Source organism: Phyllostomus discolor, chromosome 6, assembly GCF_004126475.2.
Source record: "Phyllostomus discolor isolate MPI-MPIP mPhyDis1 chromosome 6, mPhyDis1.pri.v3, whole genome shotgun sequence".
In the NCBI taxonomy this organism is placed as follows: domain Eukaryota; kingdom Metazoa; phylum Chordata; class Mammalia; order Chiroptera; family Phyllostomidae; genus Phyllostomus; species Phyllostomus discolor.
In genome coordinates this window covers 30,440,537-30,468,492 of record NC_040908.2, presented here as the reverse complement: position 1 = coordinate 30,468,492, position 27,956 = coordinate 30,440,537, and the positions used below count along the sequence as shown (strand labels likewise).

General features: G+C 35.6%; 1 protein-coding gene across 1 annotated transcript in view; it reads right to left on the bottom strand.

The window, feature by feature from the left end:
* GTF2A1L (general transcription factor IIA subunit 1 like) overlaps positions 1–27,085 on the bottom strand; it is a 35,766-nt gene extending 8,681 nt beyond the window's left edge. Inside the window, exons 1-9 of the mRNA XM_028515258.2 lie at positions 27,044–27,085; positions 26,292–26,519; positions 23,888–23,989; positions 23,567–23,690; positions 17,148–17,203; positions 15,201–15,285; positions 13,604–14,190; positions 4,586–4,846; positions 3,629–3,718 (exon numbers count right to left, since the gene is read on the bottom strand). Of these exons, the coding sequence (XP_028371059.2) occupies positions 3,629–3,718; positions 4,586–4,846; positions 13,604–14,190; positions 15,201–15,285; positions 17,148–17,203; positions 23,567–23,690; positions 23,888–23,989; positions 26,292–26,519; positions 27,044–27,085 (1,575 nt within the window). The remainder of the gene's footprint in view (positions 1–3,628; positions 3,719–4,585; positions 4,847–13,603; positions 14,191–15,200; positions 15,286–17,147; positions 17,204–23,566; positions 23,691–23,887; positions 23,990–26,291; positions 26,520–27,043) is intronic.
* Positions 27,086–27,956: the final 871 nt, after the last annotated feature.

Sequence of the window (27,956 nt, the reverse complement as noted above, 5' to 3'; positions counted from 1 at the left end):
ATCAGTAGGGGATCAGTCAAATAAATCTTAATAATTCTACAATAGAATATTATACAGCTATAAAAAAATAATAGCACAAAGATCTCCAAAATATATTGTTACTCTCTTTAAAGGACAAGGTGCAAAATGCAGTGTCGCCTGTGCTATCTTTCAGGCTTATACTTGAATAAAGAGACTCTGTAAGTATATTAAGAAACTAATGTAACTAGTTACTTCTTTGTACACAAGTCAGGGACAGGGAACTAGTGGTAGGAAGTACAAATGGTAAAAGTAGGAACCAGATTTTTCATAGTATACCTTTTATAGTGCTTTGTTGTTTTTAACGATGTATATGCTGTATCAATTCAAAAAACACACAGGAGAGAGAGATATTATGCTACACAATTAGCAATTATTCATTGTACTAGCATCTAAGGGACAAAGCCAGCCATAAGCAATAGTTTGATACTGTTAAATGAAGATGCAACATATTCAAATAGTTTCACATTTAACTGTAAACAGTATCCTATTTATAGCATAAAACACTCTCATCTATAGTAAAAGGTTTCATTTCACCGTTAATCTTCCCTATGATATCCTTACTACTTTACTCTTTATATTAACCTTAGACATTCCCTAGACTTCTGAAATAACATGTCCATACACTTTAAGTAATTCTCACTCAGCATGTTGACCAGTAACCTTCATTTAACCTTTTCTCATTGTACATCTTAATATTTGCAAATTATTTTCCCAATTGTTAACTTATAAATTTTAAAGGTAAGTTCCATATGTTAACCAAAACCAAATATATATATATATTTTTTTTAAAGTATTCCTCGAAGTCTAAAGAGCATGCACATCACCAGGGGAATCCTGTTAAAATGCACATTCTGATCCAGTAGTGTAGGGTAAAACTCAAAATGCCTCATTTGTGACTCCCAAGGGGAACTGATGCTATGAGCCCTCAAAACACACTGAGTAGTAAAGCTTGTAAAAGAAAAGTCTGAAAAGTCTGTTCACTTGAGTCTTTCAATACTACCTGAAACAAGCCAACTAATGACCAGAACTGGGAAGTTACTCTTTTATAAAAACTCACTTCTACAGTGGTCTTTCCCAGTCCAACCTCAGAGATACATTCTCTTTGCAAGCTATCTTTTGAGTTCATCACTCCCTTTAAAAAACTTTTCAATGACTCCCCAATGCCCTTGGCTCCCATTAAAAATTTTAGTACTTAAAATGTTAATTAATTGAAGAGTACCCTCAGCCAATTAGCCTTGTTAACACTACACATCTAAAATCACTCCTCCCATCTACCCCACAAGGTTGTGGTAAGAAACAAAACAAAACAAAAAAAGTATAAGAAAATGCTCTGAAAAATACAAAGCACTAGGTAATTAATTACAGGCTATTCACCATGATGAAGTACAGCAAAGAATACTCTACCCATAATGGTCTAGAAATTGCTCTGTGCCTCTATGGAAGGCACATATAATTGCATGCCTTATAATGTTTTCTTCACAGAAGGCAATATATTGTTTATAAAGAAGTAAACTAAGTTTGGTCCCTTTTGTATTACCTATTCCTTCTTGTGTTTCTCTTTACCAGCATCTGAATTGCCATTTTCTATCTGTATAAAATGTTATAGGGTAGAAAACAAACTTATTTTCAGAGAAAAGGACTTAGATTTTCAATTCTAAACACCATCCTGTTTCATCTGACTATATTGAAATTGTTAACAAGGAAAAGTCAAAGATGTAAACATGCATTAGTGATCAGGGAGATGCAAATCAAAACTTCATTGAGGTACCACTTCACGCCCACTAGGATGGCTAAAATCAAAGTCAGGTTACAAGTGTTAGTGAGAATATGGAGCACTCTAAACCCCCATACACTGTTGGTGGAATGAAAAATGGCACAGCCGTTTTGGAAGACAATCTGATGTTTCCCCAAACTATTATCACATGACCCAGGAATTCTACTCTTGAAGAGAAATGAAAATATACTTTCACACAAAAACCTGTAAGCAAATGTTTATAGCAGCACTCTTCTTAATAGCCAAAAGATGGAAACAACCCAATGTCCATCAACAGAAGGATGAATAAACAAGATGTGGTATATCCACTCAATAAACTAGTATTCAGCAATAAAAAGGAAGGAAGAACTGTTATATGGTACAACATGGATGAAACTTTAAACATTGTATGAAGAAACCAGTTACAACAGACCACATAGTACATGATTCCTTTCATATGAAACCCCAGAATAGGAAACTCTAAAGAGAGAGAAAGTAGATTAGTGGTTCCTCAGGCCTAGTCACGGGGCTGGGAGGAAATGAGTAATAAGAACTAATGGGTATGGAGCTTCTTTTTGAGGCAATGAAAATGTTCTACATTTGACTGTGTTAATAGTTGCACATATCTATGAATATACTAAAAACCACTGAACTGTATTCTTTAAATAGGTAAATTGTATAGTAGGTAAATTGTGTAGTATGTGAATTATATCGCAAAACTTTCAAAAAATAAATATGTAAATATGCATAAATAAGGACAAAAACTGGCCATTCTACTACATAATCACAGTTAAGTGTCCTTTAAAAAAGAAAAAAAATACATATTTTAGTTGCTAAAATTAAAGTGCTACTAACTTAATTTCTAGGCTTGAAACCTGAGAGACACCTTCAACCCTCCCTTGTTAATCATTCTCTAAAATCCATCTAATCACACTAAGTCCCACTGATTCTTCCATCACAGTCTCTGAAGCTTCTGTGCTCTACACTGCCATCCTTAGCCTGGGCTCTGGTTACTTCATGTCTGTACTACCCCTGTTCTTACTGTTTTCCTCTCTCAAATCAGTAAGCACTTGTAATTGCCAATTACAATTTTCTCAATAACATTCTTAGAAGACTAATGTCCACCAAATCTGGATTTCTCCTACCAGGATTCTGGATTTTCCAGTCTGCTCCCAACTCCATTCCCTACCCAGCCTCATTTCCTGACACATCCCCAAAGAGAACAGTTCAGTCAAGACAGAGCTATCTCTTCACTGTCCCTTGAACATTCTACATGCATCCACTGTTCTACCTTTTATTAGGCTATTCCACTGTAAATACCTACTCTCCACACTTATCTATATCCTACAAATCATTCAAGACCTATTCCAAAGCCCCATATCACCCATGAAGGATTTGTGGAGAGCTCTAACTACAAATGATTTCTTGTATCTCTAGCCACTTTTAGGACATATTTATATGTGCCGCATATCTTAGCATTTGATTTACATGCCACTCATCTCAGCATCTGACTTACCTGTCACATATTTCAGCTTTTAATTTACCTACCATCTTATTGTATGAAATTCTATTATTCCATACAGAAAAATCTTGTTTCAATAAGACTGTCACCTCCTTGAGACAAGGACTACCACTCTTCTTGTATCACTGAGACCACAGTATTATACCCAAAATACATCCCCAAAATTTATACAATTAATTAGCTATTTCAAAGATTTAACTAAGATTAAGTTAAAGATTTAAGATTTATTTAACTGTGAACTAGAACTTACCATCATATTTCCCATCATTTTACACACTTTCTTACTGTTAATGCAATTAATAAACCCACAGTCTAAAAGGGGAACACAGTACCTTGTCGTACTGACAGACAATCACATTGTCCGTGTCAAACAGGTCTGGCACGTCCTGCTCACTCACATCATCTCCAGAATTTAAAGGGTCCTAAAGGCAAAAGATGGTCACATTAAGGAATTTGATGATGTTTTCAATTTTTTAAAGGGAGGCATACGTAAATAATGGGACTTGGAGAGACAGAATAGCAGTGTACTTAAAAGTCAAATAGCCTGAGTTTGAATCCCAACTTGGCCACTTAATAACTACTGATCTTGGGAACAAGTATAAAGGACACATGGACAAAAACAAGGGGGGTGGAAACAGGAGGGAGATTGGGGAGGGCTGGGGAGTAGGCTGGGATGGGAGTAAAAGGAAGAAAACTGTACTTGAACAACAATTAAAATTTTTAAAATAATTTAAAAAATAATTACTGATCTTGGGCAAGTTATTAAACTCCTCATATCTCAGTTTTCTCATCTAAAAAAATGAGGACAGCAGTAAGACCTGTAGAGCAGTGGAAATGTCAAATGTAAGGCAGGTAAGACTTAAATATGGTAGCTGGAACATATGTAAGGACACCATAAATGGTAGTTAATACTACTTACATGCTTCTTAATTACCATATTCCACAAAGATCTTAATATATTTATTAGGATTAAAGTAGATGCTATATGCCTCTACCCTAGCTGCCTCCTTCCCATATGCTAAACTTCCCACAATCTTTAGTTAAGACCAACAAATAGAGTAGCTAATTCCTAAATAATTAGTACTGGTTCAAATTACAGTTTAAGTTTAAAAGTTTAAATACTAAAGTACTAATAAGACTCTATTAGTCTTATTAGTACTTTACACTAAAGTACTAATTTTAACACTAAAGACAGAGTTAATCTTAATTGTTATTCTTCTTGGTTCCAAAGTAAAGTACAAATGTTATAAATTTAATAAAGAAAGTTTCAGCTCAAATGTAATTCCCACCTCTTCCACAATGTCTATTTGAGGGTCTTCATTATCACTGCTGTTAACAGTTGAATTTCCACTTGATATATTGTCGACTTCTCCTGCAAGTACCTTCAGGTCTCCTCCATCAATAATCCCTAAAAATTCATTCTCATCTACATCCCTTGTACTTCCTAGTTCATCATTGGAAGATGTATCACCAGTTCCATCTATTTGAATTATTTCATTAATATCATCATCGGTTACTTGAATGCTTATACCTGTCTCAGAATTATAATCCTAAAATGAAAAAGAAATACAATAAAGTTTTTCAAGTAAAACAATGTATAGAAAACACTGAATCACACAAAATATAAAATTACTCAAACATCTCACAAGTGGTCACTTAAAAGTGTTTCTTTCCTCTAAGATCATGTTCCCTAATTTTGAATTTTAAGACACCCCTAGCATTTTTATGAAACATAGAAGTAATTTTAAAATTATAAATAAAGTAAACCCACTTATAGTCATACATAGACAACAAATGAGTTAACTGCTTTAAGATAGTATTTACCAGTGTTTATATACCTTAAATGCATAGAGTACCTGTTAGATTTTAATTATTTCATATTATTTTAAACAATAGTTGAATGAAATGGAAAAGGACAAGTGACATAATGCTTAATGGACAAATAAAAAATATAAAGAATAGTAACAACTGAAATAAGCAAAATAGGAAAGGATAAATATAAATCAAAACTGATGTAACTGAAAAGAAACAGACAATCCAAAATTATAGTTGGAAAATCCAACATTCTTTTTTCAGTAATCAAAAAAAAAAAAAAAAGACTGAAATTCAGTAAGGATGTAGAAGACCTGAACAACCAAATTAACCAATTTAACCTAATTGACATTTATAGAATACTTCACCCCAAAATGGCCAAATTATACATTCTTTTAAAAAGCATATTACAAGGGTGTCAAACTCATTTTCACCAGGGGCCACATCAGCCTCGCAGTTGCCTTCAAAGGGCCAAATGTAGTTTTAGGACTGTATAAATGTAACTACTCCTTAACTAAGGACAAGGAGCTTGGCACTGCTGATTTCTCAACAGAAAAATTGCAGGCATTGGCACAAAACACTCCAGATATGAAGAACAAGGACCTACAACCAAGACTGCTCTTACCTAGCAAAGCTATCATTTAGAATTGAAGGACAGTTAAAGAGTTTCCAGACAAGAAAATGTTAAAAGAATTCATCACCATCAAACCAGTATCATATGAAATGTTACATGAACTTCTCAAAGAAGAGCAAAATGTGAATAAAGTGGCAAGAACTGCATACCTATCAATAATTACTTTAAATGTAAATGAATTAAGTGTTACAATCAAAAGATACAGGATGGCTGAATGGGTAAGAAAACAAGATCCATACATAGGCTGCCAAAAAGGGACCGACTTCACATCAAAAGACACACACAGACTGAAAGTAGAAGAATGGAAAAAGATAATTCATGCATATGGAAACAAAAAAAAAAGCTGTAGTAATACCTACATTAGACAAAATAAACTTTTAAACAAAGGCTATAGCAAGAGACAAAGAAGGACCCAGCAATTCCACTTTTGGGTATTTGACTTAAACAAACCCAAAACACTAATTCAAAAAGACATATTCAGCCCTATGTTCACTGCAGCATCATTTACAATAGCCAAGATATGTAAGCATCCTAAGTCCATCAATAGATAAATGGCTAACAGAAGCAGTACATATATGTGATGGAATATTATACTACCATAAAAAAGAATGACGTCTTGCCATTTGTGACAATATGAATGGACCTGGAGAGTATTATGCTAGGTGAAACAAAGAAAAATACCATATGATTTCATGTATATATCAAATCTAAAAAAGTGAACAAACAAAACAAACAAACTCATATATGTAGAGAGTAAATTGGTGGTCTCCAGATGGGCAGGTGGTTGGGGAGATGGGTACAACAGGGGAAGTGATTAAATGTGCAAATTGCCAGCTTTAAAATCAGTCACAGTTATATTAATGTCTAATCACTATGTTGCACACCTGAAACTAATATAATATGGAATTTAAAAACTAAAAAATAGACTTCCAGCCAAGATGGAGGCATAGGTAGACATGCTACGCCTCCTTGCACAACCAAAAGGACAACAATAAATTTAAAAACAAAAAACAACCAAACTGACAGAAAATCAAACTGTATGGAAGTCCAGCAACCAAGGAGTTAAAGAAGAAATTTTCATCCAGACAAGTAGGAGGGGCAAGATGGGCAGCCAGGCAGAGAGGATTCTTGGCAAGGCAAGGTGGCAGCTGGAGGACCCAGTGAGGCTGTGGCTTATGACTGGGCAGGCCCACATTAGTGTGCAGATAAACCAGGAGGAACAACCGGGGAGCAAGACAGACCATGCAACCCAGAGTTCCAGTGTGGGGAAATAAAGCCTCAAGCCTCTGAGTGAAAACACCTGTGGGGGTTGCTGAAGTGGAAGAAACTCCAAGCCTCACAGGAGGGTTCATTAGAAAGACCCACAGGGTCCTAGAACATACACAAACCCACCCACAGGGTATCAGCACCAGAAGGGCCCAATTTGATTGTGGGTGGCGGGGGAAGTGGCTAAAAACTGGCAGAGAACTGAGCAAGTGCCATTGTTCCCTCTCAGACCCTCCCCCACAGACAGCATCACATACAGCCACATGGGTTGCTGTGCCCCTTACTACTAACAGGCACACTGAGACCAAAAAAAAAGAGAGAAAGAGAGAGAGAGAGAGAGAGAGAGAGGGAGGGAGGGAGGGGAGGGAGGAGGGAAGGAGGGAGGGAGGGTAAGTAAGGAAGGAAGGAAGGAAGGAAGGAAGGAAGGAAGGAAGGAAGGAAGGCCGGCCAAATGAAAGAACAGCTCAAAGTTCCAGAAAAAATACAATGAAGCAACAAAGAGATAGCCAACCTATCAGATACAGAATTCAAAACACTGGTAATCAGGATGCTCACAGAACTGACTGAGCTCAGTCGCAAAATGAAGGAACAAATTAAGGCTACCCAAAGTAAAATAAAGCAAAATATACAGGGAACCAACAATGTTGGGAAGGAAACCAGGACTGAAATCAATGGTTTGAATCAGAAGGAAGAAAGAAACATTCAACCAAAACAGAATGAAGAAACAAGAATTCATAAAAGTGAGGAAAGGCTTAGGAACCTCCAGGACATCTTTAAATGTTCCAATATCCAAATCATAGGGGTGCCAGAAGGAGAAGAGGAACAGCAAGAAAATGAAAACTTATTTGAAAAAAATAATAAAGGAGAAGTTCCCAATCTGGCAAAGAAAACAGACTTCCAGGAAGTCCAGGAAGCTCAGAGAGTCCCAAAGAAGTTGGACACAAGGAGGACCACACCAAGGCACATCTTAATTACATTAGCCAAGATTAAAGATAAGGAGAGCATCTTACAAGCAGCAAGAGAAAAGGAGACAGCTACCTGTAAAGGAGTTCCCATTAGACTATCAGCTGATTTCTCAAAAGAAACCTTGCAGACAAGAAGGGGCTGGAGAGAAGTATTCAAAGTCACAAAAGGCAAGGACCTACATCCAGTATTACTATATCCAGCAAAGCTCTCATTTAGAATGGAAGGGCAGATCAAGTGCTTCCTAAATAAGGTCAAGTTAAAGGAGTTCATCATCACCCAGCCCTTAAATGTTAAAGTAACTTATCTAAGAAAAAGAAGAGGAAAAATATGAACAGTAAAAATGACAACAAATTCAGTTATTAACAACCAAACCTAAAAAAAAAAGCAAACAACTAGAACAGGAACAGAATCACAGAAATGGAGATTACATGGAGGGTTATCAGCGGGGAGTGGGACAGGGAGAGAGGGGGAAAGGTGCAGAGAATAAGTAGCATAAATTGTAGACAGAAAATAGACAGGGGGAGGTTAAAACTAGTATAGGAAACATAGAAGCCAAAGAACTTATATGTATGAGCCATGGACATGAACTAAATGGGGGGAATGCAGGTGGAAGAGGGTGTGCAGAGCGGAGGGAAATAAAGGGGGGAAATGGGACAACTGTAATAGCTTAATACATTTTTTTAAAAAGATGAAAAAATTATGTGTGTGTGTGTATATATATATAGAGAGAGAGAGAGAGCGCGCGCGAGAGAGAGAGAGAGTCTCTCCAGAAGGTATCCAGTCACTTACTATGAAAAATAGAGACATTTATTGAAGAAGATACAGGATACAAGGAACATTGTACATAGGACAATGATGACTCACTCCCCTTCAAAGTAGGCACCTTGGGACCTGACACAGTTCTCCCAAATGCCAACAGCTGCCCCGTCATATTTTCCTGAATCTCACTGATAGTCTGAAATCTCTTCCCTTTCAAGGGTGATTTTAGTTTTGGGAAAAGCCGGAAGTCACAGGGCACCAAATCTGGGCTGAAGTGGAGCTGAGTCACTTGGGTGATTTGATATTTCACCAAAAATCTCTGCAGGAGACATGATGCGTGAGCAGCCATGTTGTCATGATGAAGCTGCCAATCACCAGCTGCCCATAGCTACACCTTCCCAAATCATCCAAATAGTTTCCACAGAGGAATGTTCAAGCTTAGCACAAAATCTGATGCAGATTCATTGCTCTACTCTTTCAGTCATTTTGAATGTGATGGCCACAGAGTACACATGCTCATTCAACAGTATCTACTGCCCCCCACAGACTAGTATAGTGAAGTAGCCACTGTTCACACATGCACATTTCAGTCCACTCTCCTCGGCTGCCAGCTTACATCAATGTCATGCAAACCATTCTCATTATATTAACAATTGTTGGACTTTTCCCAGGTATCCAATTAACTGAATTCTGAATTCAAATAACTACTGATACGATATTTTACCTTTTAGAGGAATATAAGAATGGATTTAAAAGAAAAATAAAAGCTCTTACTTGAAGTTATATATTCTCTTATCCCCTCACTCCATCCATTTCTCATTCATATATTGATTTTGAGCTACAGAAGTAGTTCTTAATCTTCACTACATATTACAGTCACTTCAGAGAGCTCTTAAACACTGAAGAGTGGAGCCCACTCATGACCAATTATATCTAAATCCCTTGGGGTAGACTTGAACATTATATTTTTTAATGCCTCAATGCTTCTAACATTTAGCCAGGATTGAGAAGTACTGAGCCAAATAAAGAATCATAAATCCTGTTCTTTTAAAGCTTATATTCTAGCATACACAAATGTGTATATATTTTTAAGTGTTAGATATTCAGATTAATAAAATGTACCTCTTAATGCAAATAGGACATTTTAGTGTATATCTTTTACCTGCATTATAACAGACACATGCTTAAGTTGCTATAATAACATAGAAGAGATGCATCCAATCCACTAACGAAGGGAGAAGGGTAGATATTGAAGATTTCTGGAGGAAGTAATAAAGGGATAAGTAGGAATGGACCAAAGGAAAGGATGGCAGGAAGAAAACCCAGGCACCAAGCAGAAAGAATAGCAGAAGCAAAAAAGAGAGGCAGGAAGCAACAAGGTTAACACAGAGATTTGCTTATAGTTCATTTGGTGTTCCCAGTAAAGTAGCAGGCATAAAATAAAGGAAGTGCAAGTAAGAAACTCTGGCTGAGAAAGAACACAGAAGTCCTTGCATTCCACATTAAGGAGCTTAAACTTTATCCTGGAGGCAATGGGTAGTCAGTGATGTATTAAGCAAACTGCTTTTTGGGTAAATCTCTGCTAACCATGAGGAACAGAGACTAATAGCTAACATTCACTGAGCACTTACCATGTGCAATGCACTTGGTAAGTGCTGCTGAGCACTTTACACTGATTATCCCATGTAATCCTCCCATCACCACAACTCTGTGGTAGATACTATTATCTTTCTTTTACAAATAAGGGAATAGTAGCTTGTCCAAGTCACATAGTTATTAAGGAATAGAGAAGGGATTCCAAGTAATTCTGATCTCTGAAGCTTAACCTCTTGAATGGATGGACTGGGCCAAGCAGAATGAGAAACAGCAAAAACGATGGGCTAGTAACGTAGGAAACTATTATGTTACCCCAAATGAGAAACAATTAGGGCAATGGCAGTAGGCAGGAAGAGGGACCAGATTTCAGAAATATTTAGCTTTAGATGTTATCAAAATCACATGATTCAGCCTTAAAAAAGGAATTAAATTCTGACATGTACTACAACATGGAAGAACCTTAAAAATATTATGCTAAGTAAAATAAGCCAGTCACAAAAGGACAAATATTGTATGATTCCACTTATAAGGTACCTAGAATAGCCAAATTCACAGAGATAGAAAGTAGAACGGAAAATACCACAGGCAGAATGGACAGGGTAATGGCGAGTTACTGTTTAATGTGTATAACATCTCAGTGTGAAATGAAGAAGTGCTGGAGATTGACCATGGTGATGGCTGTACAACAATGTGAATGTCCTCAATGTTGCACACCCAAAAAAGCACTGAACTGTACAGCTAAAATGGTTAAAATGACAAATATTGTGTTATATATATCTTCCAACATTTAAAAATAGTTGTTAAAAAGCCCGTGATATAAGGAGAACGAGGAGGAAAAAAAAGAGACAAACGGTAATTGTAGTCCTTAGCCTGCAAGAGAAGGTGGGCAGCGGTACCAGGCCGTATCTCTCATGAGGAACAGTGAATTACTGTGATGTTCTGGTAGATCTATCTAGAAAGCACATATGAGCATGAAGCTCACAGGAGTAATGGGGTTGAAAGTGTAGTCATCAACAAATAGGTGGTAGTTAAAATTATGATAATACATGAGATTGTCCAGGGAAAACATGGAGAATATAAAGGAGCTGAGGATGGACCCTTAGGAAACAGGAGGGGCAGATATAGAGGAGGAGCTGATGAAGAAGTTATAAGAATACAGTCAGAAAGGCAAATACTTAATATAAGGCAGCAGAAATGACAATATCTGGAGTTGGGGCAATGAGAATGGTTTGGGGGGGCAGGCAAGAAATAAAAAGGAGTTAAAGATATGCTACCACACCCACTTCTCTCCCACTTTTTGGAGTTCTAATAAAAACCTGAGTTTCTAGTTCTCTGTGGCTTTATAAGATTAAAAAAAATTCCTATATTGAGGAAAAACTTAACATAGTAACATAGACTTTAAAATAGGAGCACATCAAAAATTGCCAGGAATATATTTTATGACACAGCAAGACTATCTTATGGAAACTTAAGATTTGTGCTAGTCTACACAGGAAAAGTAAACAATTATAGCTAATTGTAAATTGCTTAAAGCAAAAAGACTTTCTGAAAAGCTATTTATAAAAAAAAGCTATGGTATTTATAAATTTTTAAAATTATATCAGTACAAATGTTACCAGATTAAGAAGTATTTTAAAGATATCCTACAGTAAATTAATTTTAAAAATTGATAAAGTAAGTTTTGAATGTTTGGATTATGTTTTAAATATAGATCTATTTTAATTCTAACTGACAAGTTATATAAAAAGTTACCCATTATATCACATAAAGCATAACAGCACTACTATAAAGCTTATTATGGCACCAGAAGCTATTAAAAACTCTATACATATCATCTCTGATAATTCTAAAAAAAAATATGACATTGGTCTTATGCCCAGTTTACAGAAGATAATTTTAGAAGTCAGTAACATTATATTGCTTGCTTGTAAGTAGTGAATCTGGAATTTGAACCTATTATGGCTCCAAAGCTGAAGCTCTCAACCACTATCCCCTAAACAATCCTTGATTAATCCCCCTTAACTAATCTACTTCCCCATATCAGGACAAAGTACAAGGTGACATCTAATAAACAGTCAAATGAGTCCTTGAATCATCACACCAAAAATCTGCAAAGTTCATACAGAGTCCAGGAGAAAAACACCTCCAAAAATTCCAAGTGATGAAAACAAATACTTACTTTAAATGTACAGTTAAAAATAACTCAAAACCAAATGCTTCATAATTATTTTAGCCTACATTTCTTATATTTTGTGCATTATTTGGGAAATACCAGAGTACTCAAAAAACATTTTAATCTTAATACTATATACCAAAACTAAACTAGAAACAGACTAGCTAAAAGATTTTGAACAAGCTTCATCAAATATCTGAAACATTTTAAAACAGGTCAAATAGTTTCTTACAGTCTTTTTCTTTGTTGGTTATCCTTCACTGTGGCCCACAGACTTCCCCCTCTACCTATGAAAATGTTCAGGTGGCACTTAACTATCCATGGTGACAAATCTGTACAGAAGTTCTAAAGGACCACTAAACCATTTAGCTTGAGATACAAACCTTTCATTATCTGCCATATGTCACTAAAAAGTGGAGAAATGGAGTTAACTATAAGACATATTTTACATTTGTAAAAAGGTAACATGATGTTTTCTGTTTTACTATCCAAAATTCCCAATAAATTTTTCTGCCATCACTATGAATTCCCTGGAAATTAATAATTAAAGCCTATTTTCAATATGGAGAGTTAATTAGAAACTATTTTTTAGTGGTTTTAAATTCCAAAAGAAATTATGTTAACTAGTATTTTAGCAAACAAGGAGGAACAAAATATCTATTTGAAGGTAATTCCTCATGTAGAGAAAATTTTCATATGGGAGTTTAGGAAAATTAGGTAGAGCAAGAAAAAAAATTTTGGACCTCTTTTATATATTAAGTATGACAATGAATTTACCTCAAAATATTCATTTAATTACTAGGATGGATTTCTGGGTCTTTTATATTTTATCTGCAGACAAAAACAATTCTCACAATGTTAAAGAAGAGGTAAAATGGATTACCTTAGAACAAATGCATTTTCTTTAAAGAAATATTCTAATTCATTAATTGAAATTAAAAGTTTAGAAATGCTGAGCATGAATACTTTAAAAACTGATAGTTACAGTAAAAACAATTAAAAAAATCTTCTAAAGGGAAAATCAAAACATATATACTTTAAGTAGCCTTACAGCTTAAAAAACAGAATATCTAATTACTGGCCATTATTTATCCCTAATACCTTCTCTGAAACAGGTAAGCTGCTGGGCTCCTCTATCCTTCTTGACTGCTTTACAGAATCACATCCAAACATTCTATTTTGAACAAAAGGAAGTTGAACGTCAGACTTGTGCTGGTGCTGAGGCCCCTGAAGGCCCGTGGAGAAGGGTCCATGCAGGTTTTGAGTTGCGCTCCCTGAAACACTGCGCAAAGTCTCCGCGTTATCATTCGTTTGAGAAACCCGTGCAGGAAATACAACACCTGGAATACGGATATACTGAGAGCTCTCTGGCTGACTCAACAAAGCTTCGGACGTGATTTTATGCTTATTTCCAGGAGGTGCAAGTGTATCGCTGGTGGCATTTTCTAAATGTTTCCTGTCCACTGTTACAGAATGAAGAACTGGGGGTTGTTGGAGCACAGTTTCTGTTCCCTGTGACTTTTCGCTAGATGCCTGAAGAGAACCTGGGCTCGGTCGTGGAACACTGGTCTGCATCACTGAAGGCTGCCCAAGCTGCTGAAATACTTGCTGAATTGGATGCTGAAGAACACCTGTTCTTCCAGAAGTCTGTGTCACCATAATTGGTACATTGACTTTATAAAGGTGACCTTAAAAATGAGAAATCAAAACTGTAAGAACAATATAATACCGATTTCCTTTCAAATAACGTCATGTACAACAGGATCAAGGAAAATATGTCTGTGTGTCATTAGTAGTTATCTCTAGGAGATATTTTCTTTTAGTCTTCTGATTTTTTCTATTTTCTAAAATAAATATGTATTACTCATTTTTAAAAATTAAATGTCTTGCTTTAACTTTAGTTTTTTCCCACTGTTGCTTATATAGCACATTTTGAGGTACATATAGGCCACCAATATTTACTCCATAAATCTCTCACAGTTTGATAAATTACAGTGTTACCAACCCAAATTTGGGATTTTAACAAACATAATCATGGAGGATACATTCCATATATTTAAAATATAAGATACTACATAACAACTATAAGACAAGGCTATGCAAAAAGAGTTTACTAATTTTAAAAGTTACCGAATTTTCCCCTTCCTTCCTTTAAAATAAAATCATAAAGACAAAATTTACTTTTTGAGCACTGTGTTAGCTGCTCTGCTTAAACTTTGCAACAACCCAAAGAATAGATATCATTCTCTTTCAAAGTAAGAAACAGTCCTCTTAAAAGCAGAAGTTGGTTAATCTCTACACATTTTGGATATTTTTTCTATTATGCCATACAATCTCCAATAAGAAAGGAGACAAAAATTGATCAATCTAATCTTTAGTTCTTCTTGATTAGAGGGACACAGGGATGTTATTTTGTATTCATCACAATTTAGAGAACTGACTTGAATTAGAGTAAACATATATGTAAAGTATCTTAGGCAATGTTGGGGAAGAGAATTGAGAATGAAATACAGGGCAGGGTCTGTCATGGGAGACTGTCTCCATAATAATAACCACCATTTATCATTACATTTATATTAAGGTTTATTAAAAAGTTCTTATAACTTCCGGCATGATGTTTATTAAAAAATCATAGAAATTAACATCCAGAAGTGAATGCCAATGCTGAAAACAAAACATCTTCAGGCTATATTCTTACCAGATGCAGTCTGTAGTGTCACACCTGCTGGTACATGAATAGGATAAGCAGGAAAAGTAAAGTTTGCACTGGAGTTTGAGGTGCTCTAGATATGAGAAATTTGTATTAGAAAAAGGCTTTACTTGGATCTTTTTTTCCCTGGTGATCTTAGAGGGTCAAAAAATCTGAGTAAGGACACCAGTTTGATAACACGTACATTACATTTGAGTTCTTTGAATTAAACAGCCTTTTTATGTTTGATTCAAATAATCTCATTATGACAAAAGTAATTCTGTTCTCTGGCTATTAGCAATGAATCCATTAAGTCTTAACAGTACAAACAATGACTCACAAAACTTGCTCACTACATAGCCTTGCCTGGGCCACTGATCTTCGAGATGACAAATATAAGAAACAGTCGTTTATAGGAATCCAATAGTCTGTAAGTTGATCACTAATGGTATTTTAAAGTAGATAATACAGCAATGTATATTTTTATTTTGAAATAATTAAACCATAGTTTTAAATTTTTTTAAAATACTAAATCAAAGACAAAGAAACATTTTTGCCTATCAGACCTGCAAAAATTTAAAAGAGCAATTAGTAACATTCAATGTTGGAAAGGATGTGATTAAAATCAATTCTCTCAGACCACTGCTTATATGAGTATATATGATATAATTCTCTTGAACAATTTTGCAATTTATATCAAAATTTCAATGTATACCATGCATGATCTTTGTCCCAGAAATTCTACTTCTAGAAATTTATCCTGATTACCTGATTATCACACAAATATACAAAGACATATCTACAAGTATAATCAATGCAATGTTATATTTTTAAAAAGCTACAAATAAATTAAATGTCCATCAACAAGATTGATTAATTAAACTGGGATATCTTTACCAAGGCTAATCAATATTTTACTGGCATTGAAAAGAATCCCTCCATATTGTTAATTTTTAAAAAAGTAAACTATAGAAACAATACAGAGAATGATCTTACTTTTACTTTGAAAATTAATATTACTTTCATAAAAGAAATCTAGATGGTATACGTTAATTAAAACAGTTATCTTTGGGGTATATTACTGCGTGGTCCTTTCACTTTTTACTTTATAGATTTATTTTAACTTTTTAAAAGTATATTATTTCTTTAATCAGAAGAAAATTTATTTCTAAGAATTTCAAAGGCAGAGATATTTCTTCATTGGTCTCCTATCAAAAACAGCACCATTCTTCCCAAAAATCCTAGAAGGGATATGGTTATTTGTTGAAATGGAATAAATAGCCCACTAAACCTTTAATCCTAGAAAAGTAGCTCATGGGCTGAAAGAAAATGAAAATCAGTGGATTATATACCATTCGTATATAAGGAAAAAAGGCAAAAGAGAAAAAGTGCTATTTTCCCCAACAAAAACTATTCAGTTTATACATATTAAGTTTTTAATTTTTTTCTTCCCTCAAATCCTATGTGTGGGGAATCTATACTTTAACCTCTACTACACAAAAGTAAAAAATGACCAAAATATTTTGCCTAAATAAAAGGAATAGCTATGCTGTGGCTCAACTCTGGGGAGAGCAAAATCAGAAAAAATACCATATCAAAATTATATATTTAGAATCCACTAAGTATATAACATTATACATCATATTAAAACTCCATACAATGTAACTTCAAAGATTTTATAGTCTTGTAGGTACAGTCTTGGCAGACACTAACAACTGCTATGAAAGAGAAAAAGTTGGTAAGAAAATGTCCATTTTGTAACTCCTGAGTTTTTGCAAGATCAACGTTACAGAAGCTATTTTACAGCAGCTATTTACAGAAGCTGTTTCCCATCCTTTACCACATCTTTCCTATTCAACTGGAGCATTAGGAATTACATTTATGCCCAGCCTTCTGTTATCATTCACTAAGAGTGGGGCATATCTTTTAAAATAATATCTTAAATAAACTACATACCAGTTCTGCTGAGGTAAAACTGGGAAGACTTCTACCAGCAGGGATAACTAACGACGCTGCATAGAAAACAAAATAATTATACAATTCATTAGAATTTACCAATTGAATAAAATTCCTAAGTATAGCTTATTTAAAAAACTGGTTTCCATCACTCACTAACATGTTTGACCATGGTGAATTCTAAACTGCCTGATCCCGAGAGGTAAAAGTATTTAACTAGATTTTTTTTCCCAACAACTTTAAAGAATTTACAACTAACCTACTTTAAATTCCAAAAGAAAATATTTCATTGTAAAAATGTATACTATATTATAGAAGTCCATAATAAATACCTAGATTGTCTTCAGTAAGTCAATGCAGCACTAAATCTACATCACAACATTTCACAGGGAGAAAAGGTAATATTTGTTAAAGTGCCTATTTCCAAAAGACAATACTATTGAGCAAAAACATATAACCCAACATAAATCTTTCTAAATTTTACAGGTTCAAAATAAATTTCAATTCATTTTATGAAAAATTATTTACAGGACTTTAGCCAAGTAAGGCAAGCACAGCTATACAGTTTCAAAAATACATGAATAAGAATATGCCTCCTGATGCCCTGGTCAGTGTGGCTCAGTTGGTTACAGCATCAGCCCATCAACCAAAGGTTGTGGGGCTGATTCCCAGTCAAGGCACATGCCTATGTCACGGGTTCAGTCCCTAGTTGGGATGCAAACAGGAGGCAATCGATTGAGGTTTCTCTCTCACATTGATGTTTCTCTTTCTCTCCCTTCACTCCCCTCTTTCTAAAATCACTAGGCATGTCCTTGGATAAGGGTAAAAAAAAAAGAAGAAGAATATGTCTCCTGAAGTCTTTGCATAAACAGGTATAACTGCTTAGAAAAAATATAAGAACAAATTAAGAGAACACCAACTCGACCTGTATTAAAGCTGCAATCTCATACCTTTCCTTTATATCTACCAATTTTCTATGCTATCATTCCATTTATAATATACCTAAAAGGCTGGCCAAATAACTGTAAACATAATCAGTAAAAAATCAGTTTAAAAAACAAAGACTAACTCCTATAATCTTAATCCTTAAACCTTACCTCAAGGTTCATTTTACCTAGCTGAACATGACTGTAAACTATCATTTTGCTGTTTCTTTAATAAAACAAGAATGTTCAGCATGTTCATGTAGCACATAGGTATTAAATGTAACATTTACTGTGGCCTTTTTCACACACCACATTAAGGAATATTGTCCCAAAGATCTGCTTCTGACACTAGAATGGTTCCATCATATACAACAAACAGCTAAGAGCAAATATTTTTTAAACCATTTTTCCCACATTAAAACAACAGAAGTGAGGCTACCTAGATTGATGGCTAATGAAGCACAAAATTATTTTTATCCTCTGTTCATCTATGGCTTTGCTTACTAACAGGCATTCTTTTAGAAAGGCTAAATTGGAGAGAATTGAAGTGAAAAGAACACAATGGTATTAGTCTTAATTAGCTGAAGTGAGCAAAGCTTAAGCTGGTACAGCTTAAGCCATAGCCTGAGAAGAAACAAAAATATGTTAACACACTATCTGAAGAAATTAAATGAACTAGTTGAGGGAAAACAGCAACAATGCTCCTCTTTTAAAGACTTTGCAATAAATCCTAAAGGATAATTCCCTATAGTTATATAAATCAAACAGAACTGTATGAGTTTTAAGGGTTTCTTTATAGCCATCAGAATAAAAGCATAAACAGAATTTTATAGTAAAGTTTCATGCAGCTCCTTCTCAAGATTGATACTAAATTCACAAATTACATGCACCATTTATATATGTTCATAAATTTTATTTATACATACATAAATATACCTAAAACACATTTTTTATTTTTTTAATTTATTGATTTTAGAGAGAGAAAGGGAGGGAGGGAAAGACACACACACACACACATCAATTTGTTGTTTCACTTATTTATGCATTCATTGGTTGCTTCTGGTAGGTTCCCTGACCAGAAATCAAACCCACAACCTTGGCGTATCAGCTGATACACCAACCGAGTTATCCCACCAGGACCCTGAAACTCATTGTTCAAAATATTCAAGATGGTTTCAGTAACCAATTAAGTTTTAACTGAATAAATGTTTTTACATAAACAAATTGTCAGAATTCTGGTCTTCATGTATATATCCTAAAATATGAAATTTCACAACAAATAGGCTTTAGAAAGAATTCAATCCTACAACTGTTCTAAAAAAATTAAGTCTTAAAAAAAGTAGGTTATAAATTATATATAATCACCCTAAAAATAGAAGAGTTCTCAAAGTGTAGTGTGCAAACCCCTAGGAATCTGAGACCCTTTCAAGGTGTTCACAAGGTCAAAATAATTTTTTATAACAGCAAGGCAATATAGGCCTTTTTCATTTCTCATTAAATATTTTATTGATGTTTGCACTGATGGCACAAAGCAATGATGAGGAAAACTGAAGGCACCTTAGCACTAATTAAGGTAGTATAAACCTTAATAGTGGTTCCTGTATTTACTCTCCATTGCCACTCACTCACAATGGAAGGAAGGAAGGAGGAAGGAGAAATGGAAGGGAAGGAGGAAGGAAAGAACAGCAACAAAACTGTTTCACTTAAGATGGTCCTTAATGTAACTACAAAGAATTATTTTTACTAAATTTCAACTCTCAAGTATACTTCCTTTTAATACCCTGTGATGAAGTGGGAGGAGCACACAAAGCACTTCTGCAGCATACAGAAAGAAGTCAGCACAAGGAGTATGAGGAATTGGTGCTACTGTTGAAGTTGGGAGCTGACCTAGCCTCTCCATTCAAGAAACACTATTTTTACTTTAAAGAATAACTGACAGAAACTATGGTTATTCGGAATATTAGGTTATTGGCAGATATTTTTTAAATGTGTCCACCACTTCAAGAAAGCAAACTGATAGTTGTTTGGCAATGATAAAATTCAAGTTTCCAAGCAAAAATCAGATATTTGGAAACTTTATATCTACCACAGTGGGCATAATGGCTTTCTAATGCTTTTCTGATATGTGGTGATATTTATGAATATGATTTTTTAATCTTATATAATGAATAATGTATGAACTACATAATTCAGTGACCCAATATTTTCCAAATATCAACATATGTCATAAAATTACAGATGGGTTAGAGTCATTCAAAGTGCAAAACACACTAGTGAACTTGAACATCACAAAAAGTCCACTGCTGTGGTTTCAGACTCCACCTCGTACTACCTCTCAGAAACTACCACTTGTTGAGTTTTAGTGTAATATTAAATTATCTGAAAATGCTATTAAAATACTCCTATTTTTCCAACTATCTATCTGTGTGAGGCCAAATTTTCTCCATATACTTTAGCCAAAACCACATAGCACAACAGATTGAATCTAAAAATAGATACGAGAATCCAGCTGTCTTTTACTAAGCCAGACATTAACAAAATTTGCAGAAAGGAATGTAATGTGACTAATCTCACAAAAGAATTTTTGCTCTGGAAAAGAGCTTTAGTGATATATTTTAACTCCTTTTAACAAATATTTGTCATTATGTAAACATAGTCATTTTTTAAATTAAACCAACATTTTTTTAAATTTCTCAGCTTTAATTTCTAATATGGTGAGTAGATACTTAAAATCAACATAAAAGAAAGCACTTTGAGGTCCTCAATTTTTAAGAGTGTAAAGAGGTCCTGAGACCAAAAAAAATGTTAGCAACTGAAGATATTATTAACAAGAGTTAACAAGAAATTATTAAATAAATGGATAATACAGTCTAAAACTATAATAGCGCAAACAAGTTTTAAGGGCGGGACAAAGGCAAAGACTTATTCCATTGTAGATTGAAGTTGTTTTCAAGGGATAAAAAGGTTGTAGAAGTTAGTTTAGGTTGTTTTAATCAAGCTTTTAAAAGTATACAATGAAGTACATCAATTTTATGATGCTATTTGCTTTAAGAATCTTATTTTAGGGTACCTAGAAATGAAGAGGAATAGGAATAATGCCTAAATGCATTTTTAAAGGATATATATACTTTCTCTTAAACCACTTCATTATAAGTGATGTAGAAGAGAATGAGAAAATTGTCTTGTTTAAATATAATTGTTTCTATTATTCTCACTTCTAAGACAGAGAATAGAAGTGCTGAGTGAAAGCCAACTAGATATATTAGTTCCAAGAGTATTTTGTGGTTTAAATCACTGGGAATATTACCATCTTGCGGCAAAATCAAGTATTGCAATTTTGAATAACAAAGAACCTGAAAAGTGTTAAATATACTTTTGGTAAAAGACAAATATTTTACCCCTCTCACACTTGCCACCCTCCAAGCTGTTCCTAAGTAAAAATCTGTAAATTCTTTAATAAAGAAAAAATTCAAAAGAATGTCACTTAAATAGAGAAATAAAAGGGATATCCTAATAAAATAGGAAAGTTAAAAATCAAATCAGCTAAAAATCCAACAACTGATGGAAAATGTTTCGATGCTATCAACTTAGTAATTAAAACTTCCATGGCTAATTCTTATAGAGAAGAGTTAAACAAGCATAGCATTAAATAAAAGTTGTGTTTGGTAATTCAATACTCATTGTTAATTTATTTCATTTTTATACACTATAATTGCTGCCACACTTAAATTCTCTCATTTTGTAATAAATGAGGTACTAGCCTCCTTACCAGTTTTCTCTTCACCTTGGTTCATGTGATTTTCATGTGAATGTTCCCAACTATGCAATGAAAAATCTAGTTAATACTGACAACCTGATCTAAAATCAATCCTCACCTCTTGCAAACATTAATCTGCTGAATTTCAGCTAAACTCAATAAAACTCATAGGTGTGTGTGTGACTACATATATATGTAGTCTGTGTACATGCATGTATGTGTATATATGTATACATATGCTCATGCACGTGTATGTATATACATGTGTGTATATGTGTGTAACATTTATATATCTACACAGACATACACAGAGACACACACAAAATGGAGAGTTAACAAGAGTATGGAGATTAATCAAGATACCTCACTGTTTTGGATTTATACCATGATGGCTAGAAATATACACATTAGGGGAGCATAAAGATTATAAGAATCAGGGCAGAAAAGAAGGAATAAAGGCCAGAAAAATATAACAGAATAGCTTTATCATTCATTAACTAGTCTTTTCCAGTTTAAATTGGTATAAATAATACAGATGAATACAAGGGGCACCCCCCCGAAGGAATTTATTTATAAAAAATTGTGCACTTATTTTTACATGTTTAAACTTTAGTCATCTTCAAAGTACTCTTGATTTGATGCAATACACCTATCAAGATGTTTTTCCCACTGCTCAAAACAGTTTTTGAACTTGTCGATTTTGATACCTTTAAGTGCTTCTGCCATTTTTTAAGGATTCACTCTGAGGACTTCTTTCATCAGGGAAACAAAAATGTCACTCTGGTGAAGATCCAGTGAATAGGGAGGGTGGGGCATGGGGTCACGGCATTTTTTTTTTTTGCCAAAAACTGAACACTCAACACATTATGGGCAGATGTGCTCGTAAATCACCCATCATGAAATAGGCTAATGCATTGAGTCTTCAAAAAAATTCAATAAAAAAGCCAAACACAGCCTCTCACAACAGCTGATACACTGATACACATGGGTTCCTAGAACACTCACCTAGCGGGGTAAGCCTGTGCTACAATGCACCCACCCTCCAGAAGGTAAGTCTGGGTTTTCTGATCCCTCCCCCCCATATTTCTCTTAAAAGTAAAGGTCTAGATTCAGGAAGTCAAAGAATAAAGATTAAAGACATATGGTCAATTTCTAGCCATCATCGCATTTTTCCAAAACAGTGAGGTAGCCTGAATAATCTCCATATTCTTAGTAACTCTCCATTGTGCTTTCCTTTCTAAAAATTTTTTTTATTGTTCAATTACAGTTGTCCCCATTTTCCCCCATTACTCTCCCCTGCCCTACCCACCCCCACTATTTTGCTTTCAATACAGTAACAGATGTATAATATATACAGAAACCAAGAGAGAGAGAGAAAGAATGCACAAGTATGCAAGCATGCTCTGCTTCTTCAGCAAAAGTGGCTGGAGTACTCGACTAGACCTAACCAAATTCTCTGAAATTATCAACGCACAATCCCAGTAGCCCACAAATTATATAACTTGTTCCTCTAAAGTAAGGCTTTGTCACCTTTGTGAGCTTTAATATTTTAAAAACTAGTTGAATAACCCAATTATTTGTCAATAGTTACATGGAGTAACTGTGTTCACTTAATAGTAGTGATTTTGAGGTCCAAACCCTCTCATCTTAAGAACATTACCCTAATTCAAAACCACCATCACATGAGAATTTGTTCTGAAGATCCACATGGTACTAATTTACTAACTGTATCCAACCTGCTGGTGATTGCAACGTTTGGTGCAAGCTGTGTGGCAACTGAAGGGTGAACAGAGGTGAATGGATGCTATTTCTGAAGAAGTCTTCTGTTGCTTTAGACTGCAAAACCTTTGTCTCCCAGAGCTGCAGACAAAAGAAAAATTTGCTTTTTAAAAAATAAAATAAAACATTTTAATATTTATCTCTATTTTTTACTTTTAAAAATTAAACTGTCAGCAGGTGGCACAATGAATGTATTAAACTGTAATTAAAGAGACAGAACTATAATCTATCAGTTTTATAAGGTGAAAAACAAGACAGAAACACTTGTATTGACAAACCTGCTTCAGGTCTTTTAACACTTGTTCCTCTACACCCTCTTCAGCAAATAGATCCCGCACTCCCTCAATCACATCTTCAATAACAGATCTGTAGAGTTTAGGCTACGTAAAAGCAATTGTTAAAGTTTTAAATTCTCAAGTTTGAATGTATTCAGCCTTGAAAGACATGCAGTATACATTTTCCAATCCTACAGTTTAAAGAAAACGCACCATATGAATTGTAACTAAGTGCACCCTACTGCTGGTATATATAGTCTTCGTTTTCCATGTATTATTTACTTCAAACCTATAGCCTCAGTCTACCTACAAGGCTGAATTACAAGACTACAATAAAATGTGAGATAATATTCTTATCAAGATGCATGGTTACTGTTAGGTTACTTGGCTTTTGTGTCAATATTTAATCTCCCCACTCCTTTTAAAAAGGGAAATTAATTTAAGGCCAGTGGAAATGAACCTGTTTTTAATTTACCTTTTTCTCAGAGGCCAAAGGAGCTTTTTTTTTTTTACAGTTCACTATATTAGTTCCACAAATGTAAGTAAGTAAATTACAAGCCATAAAACTGGGGCAAGCACTTACAATACAGTAGCCAAAGCCTGTCCCACTTCCAAAATAGACAGAGCCCAGAAAAATAATCTGAACCATCATCAGGTGAAAATACAACTGCACCAAAATGGACTAACAGAAACTAAGAAACGAATGAATCTTTTATGCAATCTGCATACCGCAGAGACTAAGCAACATCCTAAAATGCTCCCTAAGAAAAACATGCCATGACAATAATATTAAGCAGATTTTCTACCCAGATTAAACTTTGGTCATTATCAATAGAAAAAATAGCCCTGTGAGATAAACTCAGCCCTATAAATTTATGTAAACTGTGCTCCACTCTCACCCCAGTGTAAAATGGCAATGCTAAGCGTGGTGACAATACCGACATAGTGGAAGTTCCACTAATAAGGAATGGCAAAACAGGGATTTAGTTGAGTTGCTCTTACTTCAAACTGTTTAATCGAGCCAAAATGAAAATTGTGGCATTCTAGGATTGCTCATTCATATTACTCAGTAAGTACTCGAAAAACTCCTGCTCACAAGAATAGCCAGGTTTTAAACTTATTCTTCTAAAGATCCAGGGTAAGCCTATGAATAGGTCAATTAGTTATATTTAAATAATGTTATTCACAAGCATATCCATTAATTAAGGTTAAGTGCCCTAGATTAGTTGCTTCTTCTAAAACAGTTTACCCTGATAAAGGCATACTAAACGGATGCTTCAGTGTGATCACATTTAAAGCTGAAGGAGAAAACTCCCAGGGCTAAACACATCTTTAAGATCTGCCCTCAGAATATAACAGCAGCCACCAACAGTAACCTATTGGAACACAATTTTTCAAAAGTCTAGTAGGCATTAAACATACTTTCTGTTCTAGGAATACAGTCAGCCTTTATATTCTTTCCCTATCTGGTATCTTTATTAAAACTACGTATAGTCCAGGAAACCTATCTTAACTTCTTCTCTATGTAAAACACACACACACTCTTTCTCTCCTTGGAGTGCACCACTAGATAAAATAGTATACATGGTAAGCTCATACTAAGGTAAAGATATTTTATATATCTTAAAACGTTATCATAAACCACATGCACATTAAAATGTCTCTAAAAGTAGACCCTTTCATACTGCATATGCATACATGGAACTCATAAAGTAACAGATGTGGACAAGCACACAGCCTTTCACGAAATGTGAAATCTGTTGAACTGAAAATGAAAGTGAATCCTTGATTTTTTTCTTAGTTCAGGTTTTTAAGATTGACAGAGGGTCTCACAAGTGCCATTTCACCTGCCAGTTCCCATCCTGAGACCTAGGAACCCCCTTAAGCAGAGCCATGTTTGTGTTTTCCCATTCCAATGGTACAGTTAAGTATAACATGCACCGTTTGGAGAAGTGAGGGTGGGGGCGAACTTTCAAAATATGTGGTGGGGTAACATGAAATATCATGTTACCTGTTACTTTGTGTAAATATAGCTTAGAATCAACAATAACTGTACTTAAGAATTACAACTAGAGTAAAACTGAACTCGGGAACTTTCTGAACGCAGGCAACTGGGAGGGTTAAGCTGAGTGCCACCCTAAACCCTCCTAAATGTCTCGTTCCAGACGACCTCGGTCGGGTGCGAAGAGAGGCGAGGAGGAGGGGTGGGTCCTCTTCCTCTAAGGTGGGCTATGGGCCCTCCCACTTCCGCCCACACAGAGGACAGCCAGAGCCCCTACAGGCGAGGGTTTCTGCGAGTCTGGACGCCAGGAGAGTAAAGGGTTTGCAGAGTTTGGCTGCCATGAACGCGGAGCAGCACGCCCTCTACTCAGAGCCCAGGCCGGAAGGCCAGGCTGCGCCTCCTTACCACCGAGTTGACACAGGCCATGGCGCCCGCCGCAACGCCTCGCTCCTCGCGCCTGCGCAGCACGCGGGGCCCTGAGGACGGTCCCCTGCGCGCTTCCGCTGGGCTCGCGGCTCGCGCAGCTCCGCTCGGCCCACCGAGGGCAGTAGAGGCCGGGGTTGGGGGACAGCGGGGCTCTGACTGGAGCTGCGGGTGCTGCAAATGTGGCGGCCTGCGTAAGCAAAGAGCCAGCTGAAATGGGAAGGTTAAATCGGATCTAATCAGGTTTAGACTGTTCACATGACCCCTGATTTTCTCAATCTGTGAAATAAAGACTTAAAATAGGTGAGGGGCAATGCAGTGGTAGGTCCCAGTACACCCGCAGCCTTCAAGGGGGTTGGGCCTGGAAAGAGGGGAAGCTAGTGGTATCTGTTCTCTCCTACCAGTTTTCATTCCTCCCCCTCTGCCCCACTTGCAGCTGAACTCCAACAGAAATATAACAAGAGCCAGACTCTTCTAAATTGGTTCTCAAAGTGTGGGAGCATCAGCATCATCTGGGAACCTGTTTAAAATGCAAATTAATGGGTGCCACCCCATCAGACCCACTGAATCAAACTCTCAGGCAGGGGGGCCTTATATTAACTTTTTTTTAACCCTCATGCAAGGACATTTTCTTTTTCATTGCTTTTAGAGAGAGAAAAACAACAATGTGAGAGAAATGCATCATTTAGTTGAGTCGGGTAACTGAAATCGGGGATCTCAATAGTCGCCCATACCGGGATCGTGGGAGTCTGGGCAGGGTTCGTGGGTGCCTGCATCTGGACGCTGGCAGGGAATGGAATCCGCAATCAGGCATGTGCCCTGACTGGGAATCAAACCTACAACCTTTCTGTTACAGATGATTCTCCACTCCAGCTACACTGGCCAGGGCCCTTCTGTAATTTTAACATGCTTTTCAGGTGATTTTGATGGGCACTGAAATGAGACAAAGATTCTCAGCTTTGGCTGTATATTGAAATCACCTGGAGAACTCATTAAGCTTTGGCACCTAACTCCAGCCGAAAGAATCTATCATGCAGCCAAGGTGGAGAACCACTGCTAAAATAAAGTCAGTACCCGGATACCACTCAGGGTCCATTCTTCCTCAGGCAGATATCACTGTCTCAATCTACAATGACTCCCTCGCTCCACGGAAGGGTAGAACACCTACGGAAGGGTAGAGCATACCTTGCCTAGGGCAGAGGCTAGATGTAAGAGCAAATAATCTGCTTGATTAGAAAAGGGAACAAGTCATCCATTGCCACTACTCTGACTACCCTATTAAACAGCTTTCTAGCCTAAGCAGATGGCTTATTTAATGATTAAAAATCCTATTAGGTTTAAAATTGGCTGTTTATTTATTTATTTGTGCATGTAAGTTCATTAGAGCTATTTATGCCCTACCACTTTTTATTTGCTTTATCTCGGTCAAGTGCCTTACGGTTTGTGAGTTTCAAGCAGCTGATTTATATGAAGCCCCATGGAAGACTTTCCTAAATTGAATACTATCTGGAATTTCTTTTACAAAAAGCCAAGGATTTTATGTAGTAATTTTTAATTATTGTATCTCTACCTGGTAATTTACTACCAGAAGTATTCAAAGTGACTTATCTTTCACCCAAAATAGAAAAGCTAGAAGCAGGCATTGAT